Source organism: Felis catus, chromosome A3, assembly GCF_018350175.1.
Source record: "Felis catus isolate Fca126 chromosome A3, F.catus_Fca126_mat1.0, whole genome shotgun sequence".
Lineage (NCBI taxonomy): Eukaryota > Metazoa > Chordata > Mammalia > Carnivora > Felidae > Felis > Felis catus.
The window spans coordinates 131,731,939-131,752,291 of NC_058370.1; the positions used below are offsets into that span (position 1 = coordinate 131,731,939).

A 20,353-nucleotide genomic window follows, 5' to 3' on the forward strand; every position below is an offset into this window, starting at 1 on the left:
GCCCCACAGCGGCTGAGCCGCTTGCACCCTTCCAGAAGCCGCCAGCCTGGCCCGGACTCCAGCAGCAGCTCTGGCCTGGCCCGCCTTACGGCCTCCTGCTCACCCCTTCCTGCGTGCAGTCGGTCCACCTGAGTGTCTGCCTCAATTCCCTGCTTTGCTGAAGCCTGACTCTGGACCTGGCCTTCCTCTGCCCTCGTGGGCTGGTCCGGGCCTCAGCCTCGCCAGCAGCAGCAGGAGGCCAGCCTTCCCACTGGAGCCGGCCAGGTTCCTGGTATCCCCTTGCTACAACCACCCTCAGCCCAACAGGCCAGATTCCTCCAGACGCGGGCACAAACCTGCACCAAGCCCAAACGTCTGGGCCCCTTGAGACCTGGGGGAGGACACCCTGCCGGAGGCAGGGCAGAGGCTCCAGGGTCCAGTAACCACACGCCCCACCCCCCACCGGCCTTTCACTCTCTCGCGGGGAGGCCTCCCCACCTCCTCCCTCCCCGCCCCCCAGGGCAGAAAGTCGCACAGCAGGTGCCACACTGCTTGGGCCTTTGGAATCAAGCACTTAGGGCAGGGAGGGGGCTCGGAAAGTTATGGAATGAAAGGGGACAAGAGGTGGCTTCGGAATCCTTTCGGTGACTTAATTAGAATGAGCCTTCAGGCTCCTTGAGCGGTGGCTGACCAGCATCTCGCGATCTTATACACGCCCCGCTGTATATTCTGGATCTTCTATCATGAACGTGCTTTTGTAATCAGGAGAAAATAACTAGGGGCACCTTTGTGGCTCGGATGGTTGAACGTCCACCTATTGTTCTCTCTCTCCTTCTCTCTCTGCCCCTCCCCCCCTCTTTCTCTCTCAAAATAAAAAAGGAAAAATAACTAACAACCAAAACATACAAGCAGATAACGGATATTGTCAGAGCGTCCTCAGATCACAGTGTCTACAGGGTGCCCAGGATACGAGAACAGGCGCTGTGCTGGCCCCAGGACACCAGCTTCCTGTCCCCTCCTCCCGCCAGCCCCTGACTACTGTGAACAGGTCCCAACTTCACGGCCTCAGTTTCCTTGACTGTCAAATGGAAATAACAGTGTGTGCACGGGTTGTACAAAAGAGATGCCCACAATTAGAAGTCCCATGACCTGGGGCGCCTGGGTGGCTCAGTCGGTTGAGCGTCCGACGTCAGCTCAGGTCATGATCTCACAATTCATGGGTTCGAGCCCCATGTCAGGCTCTGGGCTGATGGCATAGAGCCTGGAGCCTGCTTCGGATTCTGGGTCTCCCTCTCTCTCTGCCCCTCCCCTGCTCATGTTCTCTCTCTCAAAAATAAATAAACGTCAAAAAAAAATAAAAAAAAAAAAAAAAGACCTGCGACCCAGGGTGGTAGAGGCTGTGGGTCCCTAGAGTGGATATGGGAGAGCATCATGGGAAGCACAGAAGAGGGAGGTGCACTTCTCAGTCAGAACAGGGCTGCTCTGTGTGAGAGAGACAGTCCAGGAACGGAAACAAGACGCAGCTATCGGAATCCCCAACCACCCACAAAACCAGTCTACTCCATCCGACTGTGGGTGCCTGAGGTCTACACGACACTCCTTGGGGGAGGCCCCATTCCCGTCCCCAGCCCGCCTGTTGAGAGAGGGTCACAGGGCAGCCTCGGATAACTCCTCCGCAAGCACCTGTCCACGGTTGGATGGAAAATGTCCGCCCAGGGGGCCAGCCACAAAAGGGGGCAGGGGTGGGGGCAGAACCCAGGCCCCCTTTCTTGGTCCAGCGCCCCCACCGCGTTCCAGCCTGAGCTCCCAGCAGGGCCTGCTGCCCCAGAAGGGAAGGGGACAGCTTGAGGATGCAGGTGACTGGAGTGACAGGTGACAGGTGCTTCGGGGAGCCAGCAGCCTCGTGCGTGCCACACCTCTCGCTCTATTTCCTAGGAAGCGGACAGCCGCGGGCTCTTTCTGCTTCCAAGGCCTACAGAAACTTCCAGAACAGCCCCAGCCTTCTGCAGCTGAGGACAAGAAGCAGAGCGTCCCGGGTGTCCCAGATGCCATTCGGGGTGGCTGGTTAACGCCTTACCCTCCCTGCAGCCAAACCCCCGGCCTCTGGAAGAGACAGCAAATCATGAATTCTAACCCAGGCCACACGCTCAGTGCCCACTTCTACTTGGGGTTATCTGAGACCTCTCTTCTCCCGCTTTGCGGCTTTCACAGAAAATAACTACTTTGAACCAAAGCCCTAGCATCTAGGTGGAGCCCCAAAAGGGCAGGAAGGTATCGCCCCTGGCTTTGGAGGCCAGTGGAGGCCCACAGCACATCCATCACAGCCCCGGGGACACGGCGGTTCAATGACTGCCCTGGGCCGGCCACGTCAACACCCGCCCGCACACAAACGTGAAAGACAACACAAGTTCCCAGCAACCCTGCCCGGCGAGCAGGAAGCCCTCAGAACGCCCTGCGTCCATGTCTCCAGGATCACAGCAATCGCTGCTCATTTTCCACCCACGGCAAAGAAAAAAGCCTTTAATTCTTGGGTAAGTTCTAAAAACTCTTCTATAAACTCAGTCTCCGTGTCGCGGGAGCCCCTGGGGAGCAGCTGGCCCCATCACTCGCTTGGAGAAATGTCCCCAACCTAAGTGAGCCCCTCGGGCACAGACCATCCCGTGCCCCGCCAGCACTCCCAGTCGGGGGCACGGTGCACAAACGGCCGTGCCCTGGCCCGTACCCTTACCCACGACCAAGGCGAGTCCGGGCGGCTCTTGTCCTGTGGGGGCTCCCAGGTGGACCCACCACGGTCCTGCTCCTCCATGGCCCAGCCCGCGGGATGCCGGCCACCTCCTCGCCCAGCACCGGAGAGCAGTGTCCCAACGCGGCTGATTTCACCCTCTCGGGAGCTGGGAGGCAGTGAGGGGTGGGGACATGTAGCCCAGAGCAGGCGGCTTCCCTTTACAGCCAGGAGCCCGGCCAAGTCACAAGGCTCAGGAAAAGAGCAGGGTGTTGAATTGCAAATCCTCTCCCACCTGGGGCCTGGCTAACAAACAGCTGGAGATATGGCCTGTTCCCTGAAGGATGCAGAGTCCCAGGGCTCGCTCCGGGGGGAATAGCCTGGTGGGACCCATGACCCCTGCTGGCGGCCGCCAGCCACGCTGTATCCATTCCCCAGCAGGTGTTGGAGAGACCACCTCACAACCAGCGTGCAGGGAGCGGCGGGGGAGGGGGGGGATCTTTCTCCCTATTCCTCCAGGCCTCGGCACACTTGGGGAAGGCTGGGTTCCGGGGCCCCTCCCCCAGAGGCCACCACTGTCCCCTCTATCACGCGCAGTAGCAGCAGGCATCATGACAGCTGGCTGGTTTCGAACACTCCCCCCCCGCACCAGGAAGCTATGCACTCCGGCCGAACTCTGGTGTACGCTGTGCACAGCCACCCTATAGGGTCACGGACACAAGATAGGAGCTTCAGGAACGGCCTTGGGTCACAAAGCAGGAAGTGGCAAAAAGCAGGGCCAGGCTGACTGCAAATCCGGTGCTGGAACTGTAGTTCTGATCCTACCAGGAGCCCTGGGTCCCTGGCCATGGGCTGGGCTCACATGAGCCCCGGGTTTAGAGGCAACTGCAGCAGGGAGGGAGGGAGGGCAGGGCTGGGGGCAGAGGGCGCGCCCTGCAGGAGCGGGTGCCGGGGCTCTGACCTGGTCTGACAGGGGCCTCGAGATCCCACCCAGAGAGAAGGGGTGGCCCCCTGGGGGCGCAGCAGGGCCAAGGAAGGGCTTTAGAAGAGCGACAAGTCAGGATCCCCAACTCAACTCTTACCACGGAGGACTCCCCCCCGCCCTCCACGCCCTGGTCCTCCTCGTGTCCCCGCAACGGGTGACCGGTGACCGTGACGCTAAGGCCAACCAACCCCTGACCTCTTTCACCTCCATTTCTGCAACTCCTCCCCGGCCAAGGCTTCTCTGGTTTCACCCTTCGCAGCCTTCTCCTTCCCTCCAGACAGGACCCCGACCGAGAGCCCACCTGGGCCGGTAGGTGGAGAGTGGCCCGGTTTAGAACACAGGACAGGTGTGTCCTAGCTAATGCAAGGGGTGTCACTGCGCCTCTGTTTACAGGCTCCAGGGGCAGTGGCTTCCCCAGGGGAGGAGCAGGGAGGGACTCGGCCCTCCGGCCTCCTGCGTCCAGATCACCACCATTCTGGCCACACACGTGCCCCTGGCCCTGCTCGCCCTGGAGAGGCGTGGAGAGGGCCAGGGAGGGACCGCTGCGCAGCCCCAGAGCCTAGTGCCACCCCCCACCTCCCGCCGTCTGTATGCCCTGAATGCCACTAACTATAAGGGGGCGGGAATAACGCATTAAGATACTTCCATGAGCCGGGTCACCACCACCCTTACTATTTTTAATTCATCCTGTCAAGATATTTTAAGAACCTCATGACCAACGAGTGATAAGATTGTGAGTAATTATACCTGGTCGTGTTTAGCACTTAGCCGGAAATCTGATAGAGGTCCAGGACGGCACAGGCAGAAGGTGCCGTGAACACGGCAGACGGGTGTCGCTGCATCGATTGGGAGGGCGCAGCCCTGGGGACCCTCTGGGAGGAAGGAGCCAGGCCGGGGTCTTCGGAGCTCCGAGCCCAGGCCATTTCACGCCCCCGCGGGCAGTGCCCCGTGTTGGCGGCGGGAGGTCCGGCTGGCACGTGTCTCTCCGCGGAGGGCCAGCACCGGTTTGGCTGGTAGTTCTAGAAGCACCCATGTGAGCGCCGGCCACCGACAGAGCTCCCGGAAGCGGAAGCCGGAAGCCCCGCCCCCCGAATCACACCCACCTGGGCTCTGGGTCTGACCCTCCCCTTAGAAGCGATTCTGCCTCAAGGCGATTCACGCAGCCTCGCAGGAGACTTTGTTTCCTTATCTGGGAAACACAGGGATGCAAACAGAGTCTCTCCCTCATGGGGTTGTTGTGGGGACACCTGGGGCCTTGTGCGGCTCCACACAAGGCCTGGCATGTGTTAGACTCTCAAACAGAAGTAGCAACTATTACTCCTTACAGTAACTTTGAGGTTGGCATTAATAGGCCCATTTGACAGGTGGAGAAACTGAGCCTGTGTGTATTTTGGGCTTCTGTCAGCTGCAGACTGTCCAACATTTCCTACTCTACAGCTCCTGAGACCCCATCAGGGCCCCCTCAGGGGCCGTGGCCAGGACCAAGCTGAATTTCCCCAGCTGTGAAGAATGCACAGGCTGTCCCCTTTCCCCCAGGCTGCCAGGCACCTGTTAACCCCCCCAAGAACACCGTGGATTCTCCCATTCCCATTTTCCCTTAGCTCATGCGGTCACCTCTTCCCGGAGTGCCTTTCCTCTCCTCTGTTCCTTTTCAAATGTGTCCCCTTTCTAGGCCCACGCCAGACCTCCTTCCTCCATGGAACCTTCCCTGACCCGTCCACCCCATAATGATTCTCCCATCCTTTGGCCTTTGGGGGGAAGGATGAGGTTGAAACGGACATTTGTGAGCCCCTTCCGTGTGCCCACTGTCTCCTTACACATACCATCCCTCATGATCAAGGTTTGCTTTTTCCCAGAAGAGGAAACCGGCTGGGAGAGGCTCACGTGGCCAGGAAGACGTGGGGAGAGTCCTCCTGATCCAACATGCAGAGGGTGCCAGGGAGGTGCCTCACCTGTGAGTCCATCCCATCACCCCAACGACTGCGGGGACCCCTCTGGACAGGCCTGACTCACCTGTGGCTCCAAAAGTACTTCACCCAGTGGGAAGGACACAGCACGGGGGGAAAAAAGTCACATGGCGGGGGGCGGGGGGGGGGGAGTGTTTCATTAAGAAACTTACTTTCTCTAGAGCGGTTTGGGTTCACCTGCCAAGTTGATCTGAAAGTACGGAGCGTTCTCAAATACTCTGTTCCCACACAGGCACTCCTTCCCCACTGTCGTCGCCCTAGCACCATATTAGTGCATTTGTGGCAACGGATGAGCCCACGCCGACCCATCATCATCCCCCAGAGCCCGCGCTTTCCATCAAGGTGCCCTACGGTGTGGTGCGGTCTGCGGTTTCGACAAATGGAGACGGCTATGGATCTACCTTTTTGGCGTCACTCGGAGCGTGTCACTGCCCTAAAAATCCTCTGTGCCCCACCGATTCATCCCTCCTGCCCTCCCTGTCTCCTCCTGGCCCCATAGCTCCTTTCCTTTCAGTGCCGGCTGACCGTCCACAGTCTGGCTGGGCCATGGGTTCATCCATTCACCTGCCGAAGAAGATCCGCGGCGCTTCCGGGTTTTGGCAATGGTGAATAAAGCCGCTACAAGCTGTGTGTGTGCGCACACAAGGTTTCTGCGCGGGCCTAAGCTTCCAACTCCTCTGGGGGAAGACCAGGGAGCACGATTTCTGGATGGCACGGGAAGGGTATGTTCAGTTTCGCAGAAGCCGCCGAACTGTCTTCCAAAGTGGTCGCAGCATTCCGCACGCCCACCAGCCGTGAGCCAGAGCTCCTGCGACTCCGCGTCCCCGCCAGCGTCGGGCGTTGTTGGCGCTCTGGATTCGCGTCCTTCTGGTAGGTGTGGAGCGATCCCTCGTGGTTGTTTCCATTGGCATCTCCCCGGTGACGTACGTCATGGAGCATCTTTCCATGTGCTTATCTGTCATGTCTGCGAAAGTCGTTGGCCCATTTTTTTTTAATGTCTATTTCTTTTGAGAGACAGAGGGAAACAGCGTGTGCGAGTAGGGGAGGAGCAGAGAGAGAGACAGAACCTCAAGCAGGCAGTGCAGAGCCGGGCGCAGGGCTCAATCCCACAAATGGTGAGATCATGACCTGAGACGAAACCGAGAGTCTGATGCTCAACCGACTGAGCCACCCAGGCGCCCTGCCCCCCCCCTTTTTTTTAATATTTATTTAGTTTTCACACACACACACACACACACACACACGCACACACACAGAGTGCAGCAGGGGTGGGGCAGAGAGAGAGGGAGACACAGATTCTGAAGCAGGCTCCAGGCCCTGAGCTGTCAGCACAGAGCCCAACGCAGGGCTCGAACTCATGGACCTCAAGATCATGACCTGAGCCGCACTCAGACGCTTAACCGACTGAGCCACTTAGGCGCCCCAGCCGGCCCATTTTTTAATCAAGTTGTTGTTTTGTTATGGTTGAGTTTAAAGAGTTCTCTGTGTATTTTGGGTAACAGCCCTTTATCATGTGCATACACTAGATCCATCAAGGTCCCAGTAGAAAACAGACTGGACACTCGAGCTGGGACCTTAAAGAGGCCTATTAAAGAGACTGTGAACAGGATATGGGCAGAGTTGCAGAAGACCCACAGGGGGTGGTGACGAGACCAGCACCAGCCAGAGGAGGGGCCAAGGCCAGCCTGGGCTGGGGGGAAAGGAGAGGGGACAGCGGCCTGAGCCCAGCTGCAGGAGGCAGGGCATCAGCCCCCACAGGTGTCCACATCCTAATCCCCGGAACCTGTAACTATGTTTCATCCTGGAGGTCACATTACACCTTCTGCCACATCACACGGCAAGGGGCAATGAGGGCTGCGGTGCAGTCAGGGTTGCTGGTTGGCTGGGCTTAAAATGGGGAGGCCGTTCCGGATTATCTCCAAACAACCACCTGAATAGTTGCCCCAGGCCCCTCTTCTCCTGCTTTGCCACTGCAGAGCTTGGAGCATGCCTGACGCCCCTGCCTGTCCCCGCAGTCTCTGTCCTTGCTGTGTGCATCCAGGTGGGCCCGATACAATCACAGGGTCTTTAAAAGAAGAAGCGGGGGCAGAAGATAGGCAGAAAGGACAACATGGGAGAGATGTGTGGCACGACTTTGCTGACTTTGAAAAGGAGACCGCAACTGAATGACGCTGACAGCCTGCAGAACCTGGAAGGCAAGGACACAGGGTCCCCGCTAGGGCTTCCAGAAGGCACGTAGCCTGCCAGCACCTTGATGTTAGCCCCGCCACACCTGTACTGGACTTCTGCTCTAGTGCAGCGGAAGGTCATGAATCCTCATCGCCTGAAGCCGCTACGTTGCCTGTCATTTGTTACAGCAGACATGCAGACATGGAAGACGAGTGCACTAGGTAGCTGGAAGAGGTCCCCCTTCAGGACCTTTGGTTGAGGGCGCCAAGGGTGTCATCCGGTGCATGGTAATCCAGCAGGGAGGAAAGGAGAGGAACAAATCCCTTCAACTCTCTCCTCCCACTTTCTCACTGTGCACCACTGGCTGGACCCAAGTGGAGGCTGGAGAGCTCAGAGCAGAGAAGAATGAATAACAGATATAGAAAGGCGGATCTGAGAGGAAGATCTGGGGTGTGTGTGTGTGTGTGTGTGTGTGTGTGTGTGTGTGCATATACGTGCGTGCACACATACCCGCCCACCTGTCCCTCTGTCCCTGTCTCTCTCTGTCACACACACACACATCCTACCATGACTCAATCCTGACTCAAAGGCATTAACTCTTTTTTTTTTCAAGGTTCGAGTAGCCAATCATCTCTCCAGGTCACTGGTTGGCGTTGGGATCAAAAGCTGCATAAAGATTGGAAGCTGTGTTAGCACAACAAAGTACCAAAACCGGGGGGGGGGGGGGCTTAAGCAATAGAAATTCAGTGTCTCACAGTTCTGGAGGCTGGAAGTCCAAGATCAAGGTGCCAGCCAGTCTCGCCCCTGCTGCGAACTCTCTTCCTGGCTGGCAGACAGTTTCCTTCTCACCATGTCCTCAGATGGCAGAGAGAGGAGCTCTCTGGTCCCTCCCCGTAGAAGGACGCTAGTCCTGTGGGATCAGGGCTCCACCCTTCTGACCTCATTCAACCCTAATTACTTCCTTACTCCTAATATAGCCGCATGAGGGCTTAGGGCTGCAGCATATGAATTGGCAGAAGGGGGGCCGTGCACAAAGCAGTCCATAGCAGAAGCCCTTTTGAGGGTGTCTTGTATATAACAGGCAAGAAGGTCAGGAACCTGGGCGCACAAAGCAAGCAAAGGGCCAGGAAGCCTCGTTACTACTTTACATGATTGACCAGACGGCCCCAAACCGTATCGCTCCATCTCGGCATCCCTGGGCTCAGAACTGCTGCTTTTCCGCAATGTCCACAACTTCCATTCCACACGCCTGGCGGCACCCTCTAACACTGAGTGGTTCTGAGTTACTCGCTGCATGATTCGCGGTGGAGTGATTGAGCCTGGTCTGTGGTTAAACACGAGAGCCAAGATTTTGATTCCAACGTAGACGGTGGAGCGTATCAGGGATCAGTCTTCCAACAGACGGAAACCAGTCCTAACGCAAGGGGCGTTTTGTTTTTATTCAGAGGCAAAAATCAGGTTCATGTGGGTATGAAGGAAGCAAGTTCTAGGCCCAGAGCATCCATACATAGACATACTCTCTGAAAAGAGTTTCAGGTGAGGGGAATCAACGAATGAGATTTACAAGCAGAGACCCCAGTGAAGACAGAAATCGCGAGCCCTCTATACTGGCCACAGGGGGAACCCACGGGGTGGGTCGCCGGGGCGGATTCTTCCTCACTTCCACATTAAATGCATTTTGCAGTCCACCTCTGACCTGGCGGGAGAGTCTCATCCCTAGAAGACACCGAGGGAAGTCTCCTGTTTCTACATGACAGAGGAGGCTTACCTAGGACTGTCCTAAAAAGGCAACAATACCTCCTTCACATCTTTGACACCCCTTCCCGGGAAACGGACTCACTCCCGCCAGCGCGCAAGCGAAAAACCAGAAGCCGCCTCTTTTGTCTTTGAGCCTTCCTACCACGTCAGAGTTAAAGGTTTAACGCTCACAAGTGAAAGCGTGCGGACTCCGGTCCTGAAGACTCCTAGCTGCTCGGTGCTCTCACACAAAGGAGCACGAGACTGATGGCTTGCCTGAGACATACAGCTAGTGAGTGGCAGAGCTGAGACTCAGATCCGTGACTCCTGATCCCAAGCGCCTTGTCCCCTCCACTATTCCAGCCCAGACCTTGGGAGCCTGAGTACTTGGGAGAATTCCTCCAAAGGGGAGCAGGAACTGGCCTTTTCCAGATCCTACGGGCCTTATTGAACTACACAACACCCAGGAAAGAATTAAAAATTAATACAGATTCTTTGCTCAAAGAAAAGCTGTCTAAAACTCATATGTACGGAATCCTTGCTGTAGACTGAATTGCATCCCCCCGCCCAAATCCATTTGTTGAAGCTTTAGCCCACAATGTGACCACATGACTATGTAACTGGAAAGATAAAACTGTCACCGAGCCATAACAATTTTAGCAAAGACAGAAACATCAGGAGACCTGGGTTTGGCTCCAGCAAGCATCAGGGGCTCTAAGTGCGAGCTAAGTAAGGGCCTTTTCAAGTTCTGGCACTTACAAGGGTTAAGGAGAGAGACTCATGAAAGGTTTGCAAACACGGTAACACACTTCTTTTCACTTCCTCCCCACTCTACGGGAATGACATCCTAAAGGGCTGGGAAAGCCTGATACCCCAAGGACGCATCTAACAGTGACAAAGGGGTTGCGGGAGGATATTAGTGCGCCGTGCAGATGGCCCTTTAGCCAGAAGAGTAACAGCTGTAAAAGTTCTGGCAAGTCCTTGGCCACCCGTCTCCGGAGCTGCACACGCAGCAGCACAGCAAGGGGGCCTAGGTGCATGGTACCGCAGGATGCCTATTTACTGCTACGGGTTCGGAGCCCTCGCACAGACCGGCTCGTCTAATCCTCACAGAGATTCTGCAATGTAGATAACATATTTTAAATGCAGAAATGGGTTGGGGCGCCTGGGTGGCGCAGTCGGTTAAGCGTCCGACTTCAGCCAGGTCACGATCTCGCGGTCCGTGAGTTCGAGCCCCATGTCAGGCTCTGGGCTGATGGCTCGGAGCCTGGAGCCTGTTTCCGATTCTGTGTCTCCCTCTCTCTCTGCCCCTCCCCAGTTCATGCTCTGTCTCTCTCTGTCCCCAAAATAAATTAAAAAAACGTTGAAAAAAAATTTAAAAAAAAATAATAAATGCAGAAATGGGTTGAGCAGGGTTTAAAAAAAAAAAAAAAACGTGCCCCAAGTCACCCATCTGGTAAGTGGGGCCCAACCCCTCCGTATCACCTTCCACCCAGCACAGCGCTCCCTGGGTTGAACGGAGCGGAGAAATGTAAACGCACCGAACGGGCTCACGCTCGCTGTCCAGTCCGGTCCGGTCCGGTCCGGTGTTGGCTCAGGGACGCCCTTGGCGGGGGCGGGTCCTCCCATTCCGGAGGTTCCGGGAGAATAGGAGGCGCTCGCTCTCCTCCCTGGGCAGCTGGCCCGGTCTCGGTGCAGGGAGAGGGAGGGAGCGCTGGCCACGGGGGAGGAATGGAGAGCAGCAGCCCGAGTCCCAGCCCCGGCGCTGAGCTGGGCCTGGACGCCCGGCTGGGTGTGGACACGCGCCTCTGGGCCAAGGTGCTGTTCGCCGCTCTCTGCTCGCTCATCTTGGCGCTGGGCGCGGCGGGCAGGGCGCTGTCCGTGCGCGTGGTGCTGAAGGGGCGCGCCGGGCCCCCGGGGCGCCTGCGCTACCACGTATTCAGCCTGGCGCTCTCGGCGCTGCCGCTGTGGCCGGTGGGTGTGCCCGTGGAGCTCTTCAACTTCGTGTCGTTCCATTACCCCTGGGTGTTCGGCGACCCGGGCTGCCGCGCTTACTACTTCGTGAGCGAGCCGTGCGTCTACGCCACGGTGCGCACCGTAGGTGGCCCGAGCGCCTAGCGCTGCCTGGCCGTGCGCCAGCCCCCGCGCGCCCGCCGTCTGCTGTCGCTCTTCTGGGCCGCCACGCCCTGCCCATGGCAGTCATCACCGGGCAGAAGCACGAGCTGGAGAAGGCTGGCGGGGAGCCGGAGCCCGCTTCGCGCGTGTGCACGGTGCTGGTGAGCCGCGCCACGCTCCAGGTCTGCATTCAGGTAAGGGGGAGGCAGGCTCGGGGGCCTGTGTTTTCACTTCTGATACTCGCTATCTCCGCAGAAATTTGGGTCTCATTTCCCATTTTACAGAGGACTTGGGGAGAGGCTTGGCAGAGATGAAGCGTTAAGAGAAGCCCAGATTAGAATTCAAAACTTAATTCTGAAAGTCTACACTCTTCCCAGTATTACAAAAGTGGGGGCCAAGCATTACTGGGTACGAGAATTACAGCGTAGGGAGGGGGAGGGCTCTAAAAATGTAGATTTCATAACCCAGCCTTTTTTTTTTATCATCAAAACTAGCCATTTTCAGTCCCATTACAGAATATCCAACTTAATGGGATTTTGTGGAGATATAAAAGAGAGGCCTGAATATTCAATATTAATGAAGGATTTCAGAAGAAATACATAGCTTACTTGCAGCCTTAACAAGAATTTGGAAAAATATAAAGTTAAACCTGATTAGAAAACATTCCACTCGCTTCAGAAGACGCTTACTGTGGTCACCACGGAGAATTACTCAGAGCTGACAGGGTAGGATCCCTCGTTTTTAAAAATCCACTCCCTATATCAGACATTTCTGCAGGTTTTCCAATCTGGACCTGATGCTAAAGGAGACAAAACCAAAAACACACCGGCAAGAAGAATGGGAATGATACTAATGGGAGTGATCACGCAGGGGCTCCAGACAGCAGTCAGGAGGAGGGACCCCACTGACAACAGTGGGAGCTGCTCCTTCTGCCACATCAGGTGGGCCACTGGTGACCTGAGACCGCATCAGTCCAGCCCACACACCGCCTGCCGCCATGCTGGCCCAAGCACATCACAGCCACGGAGCAGCATGTGTAGGGCACCCGTCTACCTCTCAGCAACCTCCACACAGGCTCTGAGCTCCAGCGGAATGATCTGGCTGAATAGTCAGAGCACTGCAGCCCCTCCCTTAGACCTGACTCTGTAGCTCCCTGCTGCACCCTGTTGTGGCCGTGGCAATGAACAAGCAACTACGTGCTCAAAAGGCCTGGTAGCCAAGTTCCACCAGTTTTCACAGACTAAGGCAGTAGCTTCCAGGCTGTACCTATCTTGGAACTGGGCTCAGGGAGGGGGAAGCGCCAAGCATGGTCTGTGTTGTGAATATGTCGCATGCATAGCTTACTTTATGTGCTGCAGACCGACCAAGGCAGTAGAAACTGAAATCCGCCAGAGGCAAGCTTTTGACGTTCTACTGGTGAATTCCTTCAGCCTAACAGCATTATTCAACAAATGGTGTATTTAAAAAATGTTTAACTTGAGACACACAGTCTATGTTAACACAACAAAATAACCGAGCTCAAATTAGGATTATTTTGGTCCACCTTCCTTTTTAGGGTCTTGTCATTCATCGTCCATGTTAATCAGCGGGTTGTTTTTCTGTTTTGTTTTGTTTTTGACTAAGAAAATGTCTCATCGTTATTGAAAGTACAAAAAAACTGTACAGTTTTTCCAGAAATATTTCAAAACTCCCCAAGATTAATAACTAACGCATGAATATATTTTTACCTTCCACTTCTGTCTTGTCTAGGATTAAAGTGACAATTTGATAGTAAGTATGATGCTGTTGATAAAATGCTGCTTGGCTCTACAACAAACTCTAAACTATGTCCCACGTAGTGTTTTATTTTCTTCTTGGTGCTGATTTGTTGAGCGTCCATCAAGAAAAAAGCATGAATGATGGCCTCCTTAAAGAGGTACAGCACCCAACCCAGACATTTCGTACTGATTTTAAAGCACTATTAAAATGCTCAGGTTTTTAAAAATGCTGACACAGAACCAATGAGGAAAAGCTCTATAATACATGTACTTCGTAGATTTTTTTTTAAGTTTATTTTGAGAGAGAGAGAGAACCATCAAGGAAGGGACGGGGTGGGGGGGGTGCGGGGACAGAGGACCTGAATCAGGCTCTGTGCTCACAGCAGAGACTCCGATGTGGGGCTCGAACTCAACAAACCGTGACATCATGACCTGAGCCAAAGTCGGACGCGTAACCGACTGAGCCACCCAGGCGCGCTATAATACAAATATTTTGGGTTTTAAAACATTAAAACATTTAAAAAGCAGGGTATCATATAATAAACTTGTTCATAAGTCAAAAATTACCAAATAAAAAAACAAGGCTTGTTGCGTAAAACAGCTGTCCCCTTACCACCCCTGCACACTTTGGTCTATATTCTTTTGTCGAGGGGCAGCTGCCATGCACCCTCACCTCTTGCTGCCCCTTCCTACACATTTCTAAAGAACGCCCCTGCTTGATTTCACAGTTTGCACATTTTATCCAGTGTCTTCTAGCAGGAGAAAGAAAAAGAGCGTCCCGCCCTCTTTCCCATCCCTACTCTCCACGCCGTGCACCCACACGCACCCCCTACCCCTCCTCCGGTGTTAATTCCGTCAGGGTATAAAGCCAGTCTTGTGCTCTGTACTTACACACTGTGACTATGTTAGAACATTCTTCACAGATGAACCATGTCGGACATTTGTATTGCGTTTCCTTTCCAATATTACCTCTGCTTCCTTGCTGTTAACAATGGTCTGTTTTCAGGGATGCCTGGGTGACTCGGTCAGTTGAGCAACTGACACAATTCCGGCTCAGGGTATGATCGCGTGGTTGTGAGATCGAGGCCTGCATCGGGCTCCGTGCTGAGTGTAGAGCCTGCTTGGAATTCTCTCTCCTTCTCCCTCTGCCCCTCCCCTGCTCACTCTTGCTCTCTCCTAAATAATTAATTAATTAATTAATTAATATTTAATGTTTTTTAATTTGCTTGGTTCCTGTGCATCTGTCTCTCATGCGTTCTTAACTTCTCTACCAGAAGTATAAATACTGTTTCAGTGTATTCAGAGCCATCCAGTCAACGACCAGTTCATCTTTCAGTCGCCCCCGGGAGCCCCCTCTTCCACTCCGGCGCCACCGGATGCACAGCCAACATCTTACGTCACTCTGCTCTCCCAGCAGACATCCTCTTTTTGGACCCGGGTCTCCCCCTTTATTGGTGTACAACCTTATTTTGGTGGAACATACGCTCTTGTAACCTCCTGTGACCTGAGAGAAGGCCCACAGAAGAAGGTGAAAAATTGAGAATTTCCACGTCTGGAAACGTTCTGGATTATCCTCACATTTGCCGTAAGAGGGCTGGGCACGGAATTCTAGACAGAAACCGCTTTTCCTCTCAAATTGTAAAGCATCGCTCCACTGTATTCTAACTCCCACTGTTGCCTTAAAGAAATCTAATGCCATTCTGGTGCCCATCCTTTTCATGTGCCCTGTTTTATCCCTTTGGTGGCTTTCAAGGTCTTTATCCACAGAGTGTTAGAAGTCCTAAGAACGTGCCTTGATGGGGGCTTATTTTTATCCATTTTTTCCGGGCCCCCAGGCAGCCTTTCAGTCTGGAAGCTTCTATACCTCCCTTTTGGAAAAAACTTTCTTCAAAGTGGCTTATTTTAAAAAATGATCTCCTCCCTTCTGTTTTCTTTCTAGAACCACTATTACTTAGGTAAGTGTCCTAAGCTAATCCCAAAGGTTGTCTCTCCCTTTATTGCTGTCTCATCTGAGAATTTTCTCAACTTCATTTTTTTTTTTCAACGTTTATTTATTTTGGGGACAGAGAGAGACAGAGCATGAACGGGGGAGGGGCAGAGAGAGAGGGAGACACAGAATCGGAAACAGGCTCCAGGCTCCGAGCCATCAGCCCAGAGCCCGACGCGGGGCTCGAACTCACGGACCGCGAGATCGTGACCTGGCTGAAGTCGGACGCTTAACCAACTGCGCCATCCAGGCGCCCCTCAAGTTCATTTTATAACCCTGCTGTCACCCCCCGCCCCCTCCTGCTGCTGCAGATTCCTGGGCCTTGGGCACAGCCTGAGGACCACAGCATCACAGAGCCTTGGGGCCGTCATAAGCCTTGGAATTACCTTTGCAGGTGAACGTGCTGGTGTCTTTCGTGCTCCCCTTGGCGTTAACTGCCTTCCTGAACGGGGTCAGTGTGAGCCACTTGGTGGCCCTCAGCTCCCAGGTGCCATCCCTTTCTGCCCCCCGGCAGCCCCGTCCCCCGACCACGTGGAGCTAATGAGCGAGGAGAGGAGGAAGCTCCCCTGGAGGGCCACACCAGCCTGGTGAGACACAAGGCCTCCAGCCGGCTCCGCGGCCTCCAGCATGGCGTCCAGGGTCTCAGTTAAGTACTTGGTGACACTGCTACGAGAGGAAGGGATGGGGCTCCAGGCTGCCTCCACTGATCCCTGGCCAAGTGACCTCGAGCAAGTTACCACCTCTCTCCAGCCCCAGGGGATCGTGCGGTCGCCAACAGGCTTCTATAAGGTTCGGTGGTATGATTACGGGGTGGAACGAGAATTCCATACACGAAACCCTCATCTGCTCCAGGGAGTAATACATAAAGACAAGTGAATACCTGCTTACATTCCAGGGAGCCTGGCCTATGCAGCTGGCGCTAACTACCTTCCTGAACGGGGTCAGTGTGAGCCACTTGGTGGCCCTCAGCTGTAGTCAGGGACCCGGAGCCCCAGCATTGAGGGCGGAGACCAGCTGGGTCCCCCACCCAGTTCCCCACTTTTCCTGCAACATTGATTGTTGGCTGGTTTTCCCAAGAATCTGGGTAAACTGGGCCTTGTAGGGGAGACATTAAGAGGCACAAGAAAGCCGAGGTCTCTCCAAACACCTGCGGTAATGCAGGCACTCACTAAGGTCTGGGAACATGGAATCAGAGATCAGGTCTCTGCTCCCGTCAACCCACAGCGTTGGGCGTAGGACAGAAACGCAAGAGCTACATGTCATATGGTGTGACAGGAAGAGAGGGAGCACGTGACGGTGCTGGACTTTCTTCCACAGACAACAGGCAGCCATTGAGAGTCAACGCCCAAGAATGCAGGGCGATTTGCTTTTCAGATGTTCTACCCAGAAATCTTTGGCGTGTGGGTTACGCAGTGCTTCTCAAACTTGTGTGTGCTGAAGAACAGCGTGAACATAGGGGAAGGGAAGGGAAAGTAAAATAAAAGGAGAGAGGGAGGCAAACCATAAGAGACCCTTACATACAAGGGGACAAACTGAGGGCTGCTGGAGGGGAGGTGGGGGGATGGGCTAAGCGAGCGATGGGCATTAAGGAGGGCACTTGTTGGGATGAGCGTTGGGTGTTATATCTAAGTCACAAATCACTAAATTCTACCGAACCCCTTGTTACACTGGATGGTAACTTGGATTTAAGTTGTTTTTAAAAGTGAGCAAAAAAACCCAAAAACTAACAAACAAACAAAACAGTATGGGGAGCTATAAAACACGGGCTGCTCGGACCCAACCCGGAGATTCTGATTCGGTTGCTCGGGGTAGGCCCGAGACTCTGTATTTCTACCAGGCTCCCAGTTGACGTCGCTATCCTGGTCCAGAGGCCACACCGGACAACAGAATGGATTTGCCAGTCACGGCAGGTGTAGAGGAGGGGAGGGAACGGGTAGACGGTTAGCGACAAAGGGACCAAGTGGGAGACTGCCATCATAGTCCGGGGGAGGGGATCTAGGAGCCCCTGGAGTGGGGTAGTAGAGGTGAGAACAGAGGAATCAAGACATCCTAAAGAAGAGCTTTTTAATAGATTGGCCCTAGGGGGTAATGGAAAAATGAAAAGACTCTCTGGCTTACGGCTTGAGTGCTAGATGGCTGGTGGGGCCATCAGTCAATCAGAAAAAGGAACAGAAGGGGCGCCTGGGTGGCGCAGTCGGTTAAGCGTCTGACTTCAGCCAGGTCACGATCTCACGGTCCGTGAGTTCGAGCCCCGCGTCGGGCTCTGTGCTGACTGCTCAGAGCCTGAAGCCTGTTTCAGATTCTGTGTCTCCCTCTCTCTCTGACCCTCCCCCATTCGTGCTCTGTCTCTCTCTGTCCCAAAAATAATAAATAAACGTTGAAAAAAAAAATTAAAAAAAAAAAAAGAAAGAAAAAGGAACAGAAGAGGCTTGCTTGATAAGGCAGAAGGACATTTAAGTTATCTATGCAGTTAGACGATCAGGTGGGAATAGCTATCCCGGAGTTAAAAGCATATTCCAGTGGCCAGGAGAGGGTTATAGAGATTGTAGAAGTTTCTAGAAGCTTGTCAGTGTGCAGGTGGGAGTTAAAGTGGATATTCACCCAGACATTGGGGTAGCCTCAGGTTTGCCTACAGATCGAGAGAGGAGGGTGTCAGATAGCCTCACAGTTCCCTTCCGACCCTTGGACTCCAGGAACGAGTTCTAGGGAAATGCTCTTGTAAGCTTGGCGCCCTCCTCCCTAGAGACGGCAGAACTGAGGAGAGAACCCACTGTCTTCCTTGGCGAATTCACCGTGTGCCTGATCGCAAGAGGAAGGCAAACATCCAAGAGAAGAGAGGCCCGTGTAGCCTCCAAGGAAACAGCTGTGTCGACAGGTGCCTCTTCTCGAGATCTCCTTGTGCCCCTCGCACACACACGCATGTGCGAAGCCCTTCCCGCTTCAGAGACTCTCCATGACAAGGTGCATGGCTTCACTGCTCAGTGAAGCCACGTCTCGTGGACCACACCCAGCCGCGTGAGGCTCCCGGTGTCTCAGTGGGCAAGACAGTGGCCCCCGTCCACCAGCAGGGGAAACTTTCGCTGGTGCAGGGGCCTGGGAACAGCGCACGGGGAGCAGGGACTCAGAGGCTGGGTGAAGCGCATCCGCCAGGGGCAGCTGGTGTGGATGGGACAGTTGTTGAGGTCACACGGTGCTTCCCAAGAGCAGAAACCGGGTCCTCCTCACCTGGCCCTTTGGAGGAGAGGCGCGGTCTCCAGGAGAAAGGGGTAGACGCCGTGAGGAGGCGCAGGCCGTCTGACACACCTTCTGGGGTTCTCTGCCAGCACACTCTACGCCTACCTGGTGACAGACGCCCTCTTCTACGTCAGTTCAGCGGTGACCCCTGTCCTGAACAACGCTGTGTCGTCCTCCTTCAGAAAACTCTTCCTGGAAGCCCTGGGCTCCCTGTGTCGAGAAGGCCACCCCCGTGGAACCCTGCCCCCCCCCCGGAGAACCCCGGGCCCCACGGCTGCAGGCTCTAGGGATCCCTCAGACGCCTCGCGCTGGATGCAAGAGAAGAACGAGCAAAGCGGACCGTGACTGACTGCGCAGTCGCCTGGCACTCAGACAAGCAATTCGCTCACAGATAGTTCAAGCTCTGCCGTCAGGTGCAGACTCACCTGGACCCCCAGCCCCCACCCCCCCACTTCCCAGCTGTGTAACCGCGGGCGAGTTGCTCATGCCCTGAGCCTCGGTCTTCCCCTCTGCGCGATGGAGATGGACAGGACCCAGCTCTTAGAGGCGTTCGGAGACCGAAGCGTTCAGCACGGTGCCTACCGCGTGATGAAAAACCAATTTTCGCTGGCATCGTTGTTGCTGCCGTTACCATTGCTGTTTCTCCCTCTCCTGTGGCTTACGCTCTTCGGCCGTGGGCTCAGCTGCCCCAAGAATTTCCACAAATGACAGTGCTCCGGGAGTTACTGCGCTGTCACGAGACTGCAGTCACACTCTCCAGTCTTGCCCAGCAAGGGAGCAGCTGTTTGCACCAGGAGTAGGGCTCCGGAAGCTGCGGGAGGCAGGGGGGCACCAGCTCCCCTCTCCTGGCCTCTGGCCTGTGTGGCTGCCTCCAGGTGGCCCGTGGGAGGACAGATGTGCGACCGGCCTGGAAGCGGCAGGGTCCTGAAGTGCCGTTTCTGGGGGCATCCTGGTGGCTCCGTCGGTTAAAGCGTCCGACTTCCGCTCAGGTCACGATCTCACGGCTCATGAGTTCGAGCCCCGCGTCTGGCTCTGCGCTGACAGCTCGAAGCCTGGAGCCTGCTTCCGACCCCGTGTCTTCCTCTCCCTCCCGCTCTCCGCCCCTCCCCTGCTAGCACGCACACACACTCTCTCTCTCAAAAACGAAGTTAAAAAAAAAAAACCAAAAAACGAAATGCAGTTTCTGGAATACTGGAAATAGTCTCATTCCCACTGCCATCTTACACACGGGGAAACAGAAGCAGAGAGAAGAAAGGTACTGCGGCCACTACCTGGTAACTGGGAACGGAACCCCAGGCTTGGGACCGGGCAGCCGACGCTCATCAGAGTCCCATGCTGCTTCCGGAGAAGTCTGATGGCCAAAGAGGAACAGAAAGAAACTAAAGGCTCAACATTAAAGAACTGAGTGAATCGTGATCATCCACTCAGTCCACCCAAATCCTATTTGTTAGGCCACCCTTAAACAGGAAGTGTAAATCTTATTTGGCGGCATAAACATACCGCGGTTATACTATTCAAAAGAGAACGCAATACAAAATTACACTATGATGCTATGTAGGAATCACTCGGGTGCATAGAAAGGGTCTAGAATGAAGCACTTCGTGAAAATGGCGGGTTGGCCAAGGAGGCACGCGTGACCCAAGCCCGGGGGCGGTTTCTGTCACCTTCACGCCAGGGTCTGAGCATATAGATGCCTGGCAT

The 20,353-nt window shown here is 54.9% G+C and overlaps 2 protein-coding genes and 1 long non-coding RNA gene across 6 annotated transcripts in view; 2 read left to right on the top strand and 1 right to left on the bottom strand.

Moving 5' to 3' along the window:
- Window positions 1-4,452, bottom strand: part of LPIN1 (lipin 1) — a 129,614-nt gene extending 125,162 nt beyond the window's left edge. For 2 of the 4 annotated variants that reach the window (XM_003984496.6, XM_011281321.4), the window contains exon 1: window positions 2,708-2,851. In XM_003984496.6, the coding sequence (XP_003984545.2) occupies window positions 2,708-2,785 (78 nt within the window). In that variant the 5' untranslated portion in view covers window positions 2,786-2,851. Of the gene's footprint in view, window positions 1-2,707; window positions 2,852-4,433 lie in introns of those variants that run through there. The other 2 variants (XM_045054929.1, XM_023252094.2) reach the window with 2 other exon arrangements.
- Window positions 4,453-4,554: 102 nt separating this feature from the next.
- Window positions 4,555-6,306, top strand: LOC109498415. The gene is made up of 2 exons (XR_006595991.1): window positions 4,555-5,713; window positions 5,886-6,306. It is a non-coding gene; the product is annotated as an uncharacterized LOC109498415 (long non-coding RNA).
- Window positions 6,307-11,028: 4,722 nt separating this feature from the next.
- Window positions 11,029-18,997, top strand: NTSR2 (neurotensin receptor 2). The gene is given in 5 exon segments (XM_045055109.1): window positions 11,029-11,738; window positions 11,741-11,868; window positions 15,813-15,923; window positions 15,926-16,005; window positions 18,742-18,997. Coding segments are annotated over 5 exon segments (1,023 nt in total). The 5' UTR covers window positions 11,029-11,290.
- Window positions 18,998-20,353: the final 1,356 nt, after the last annotated feature.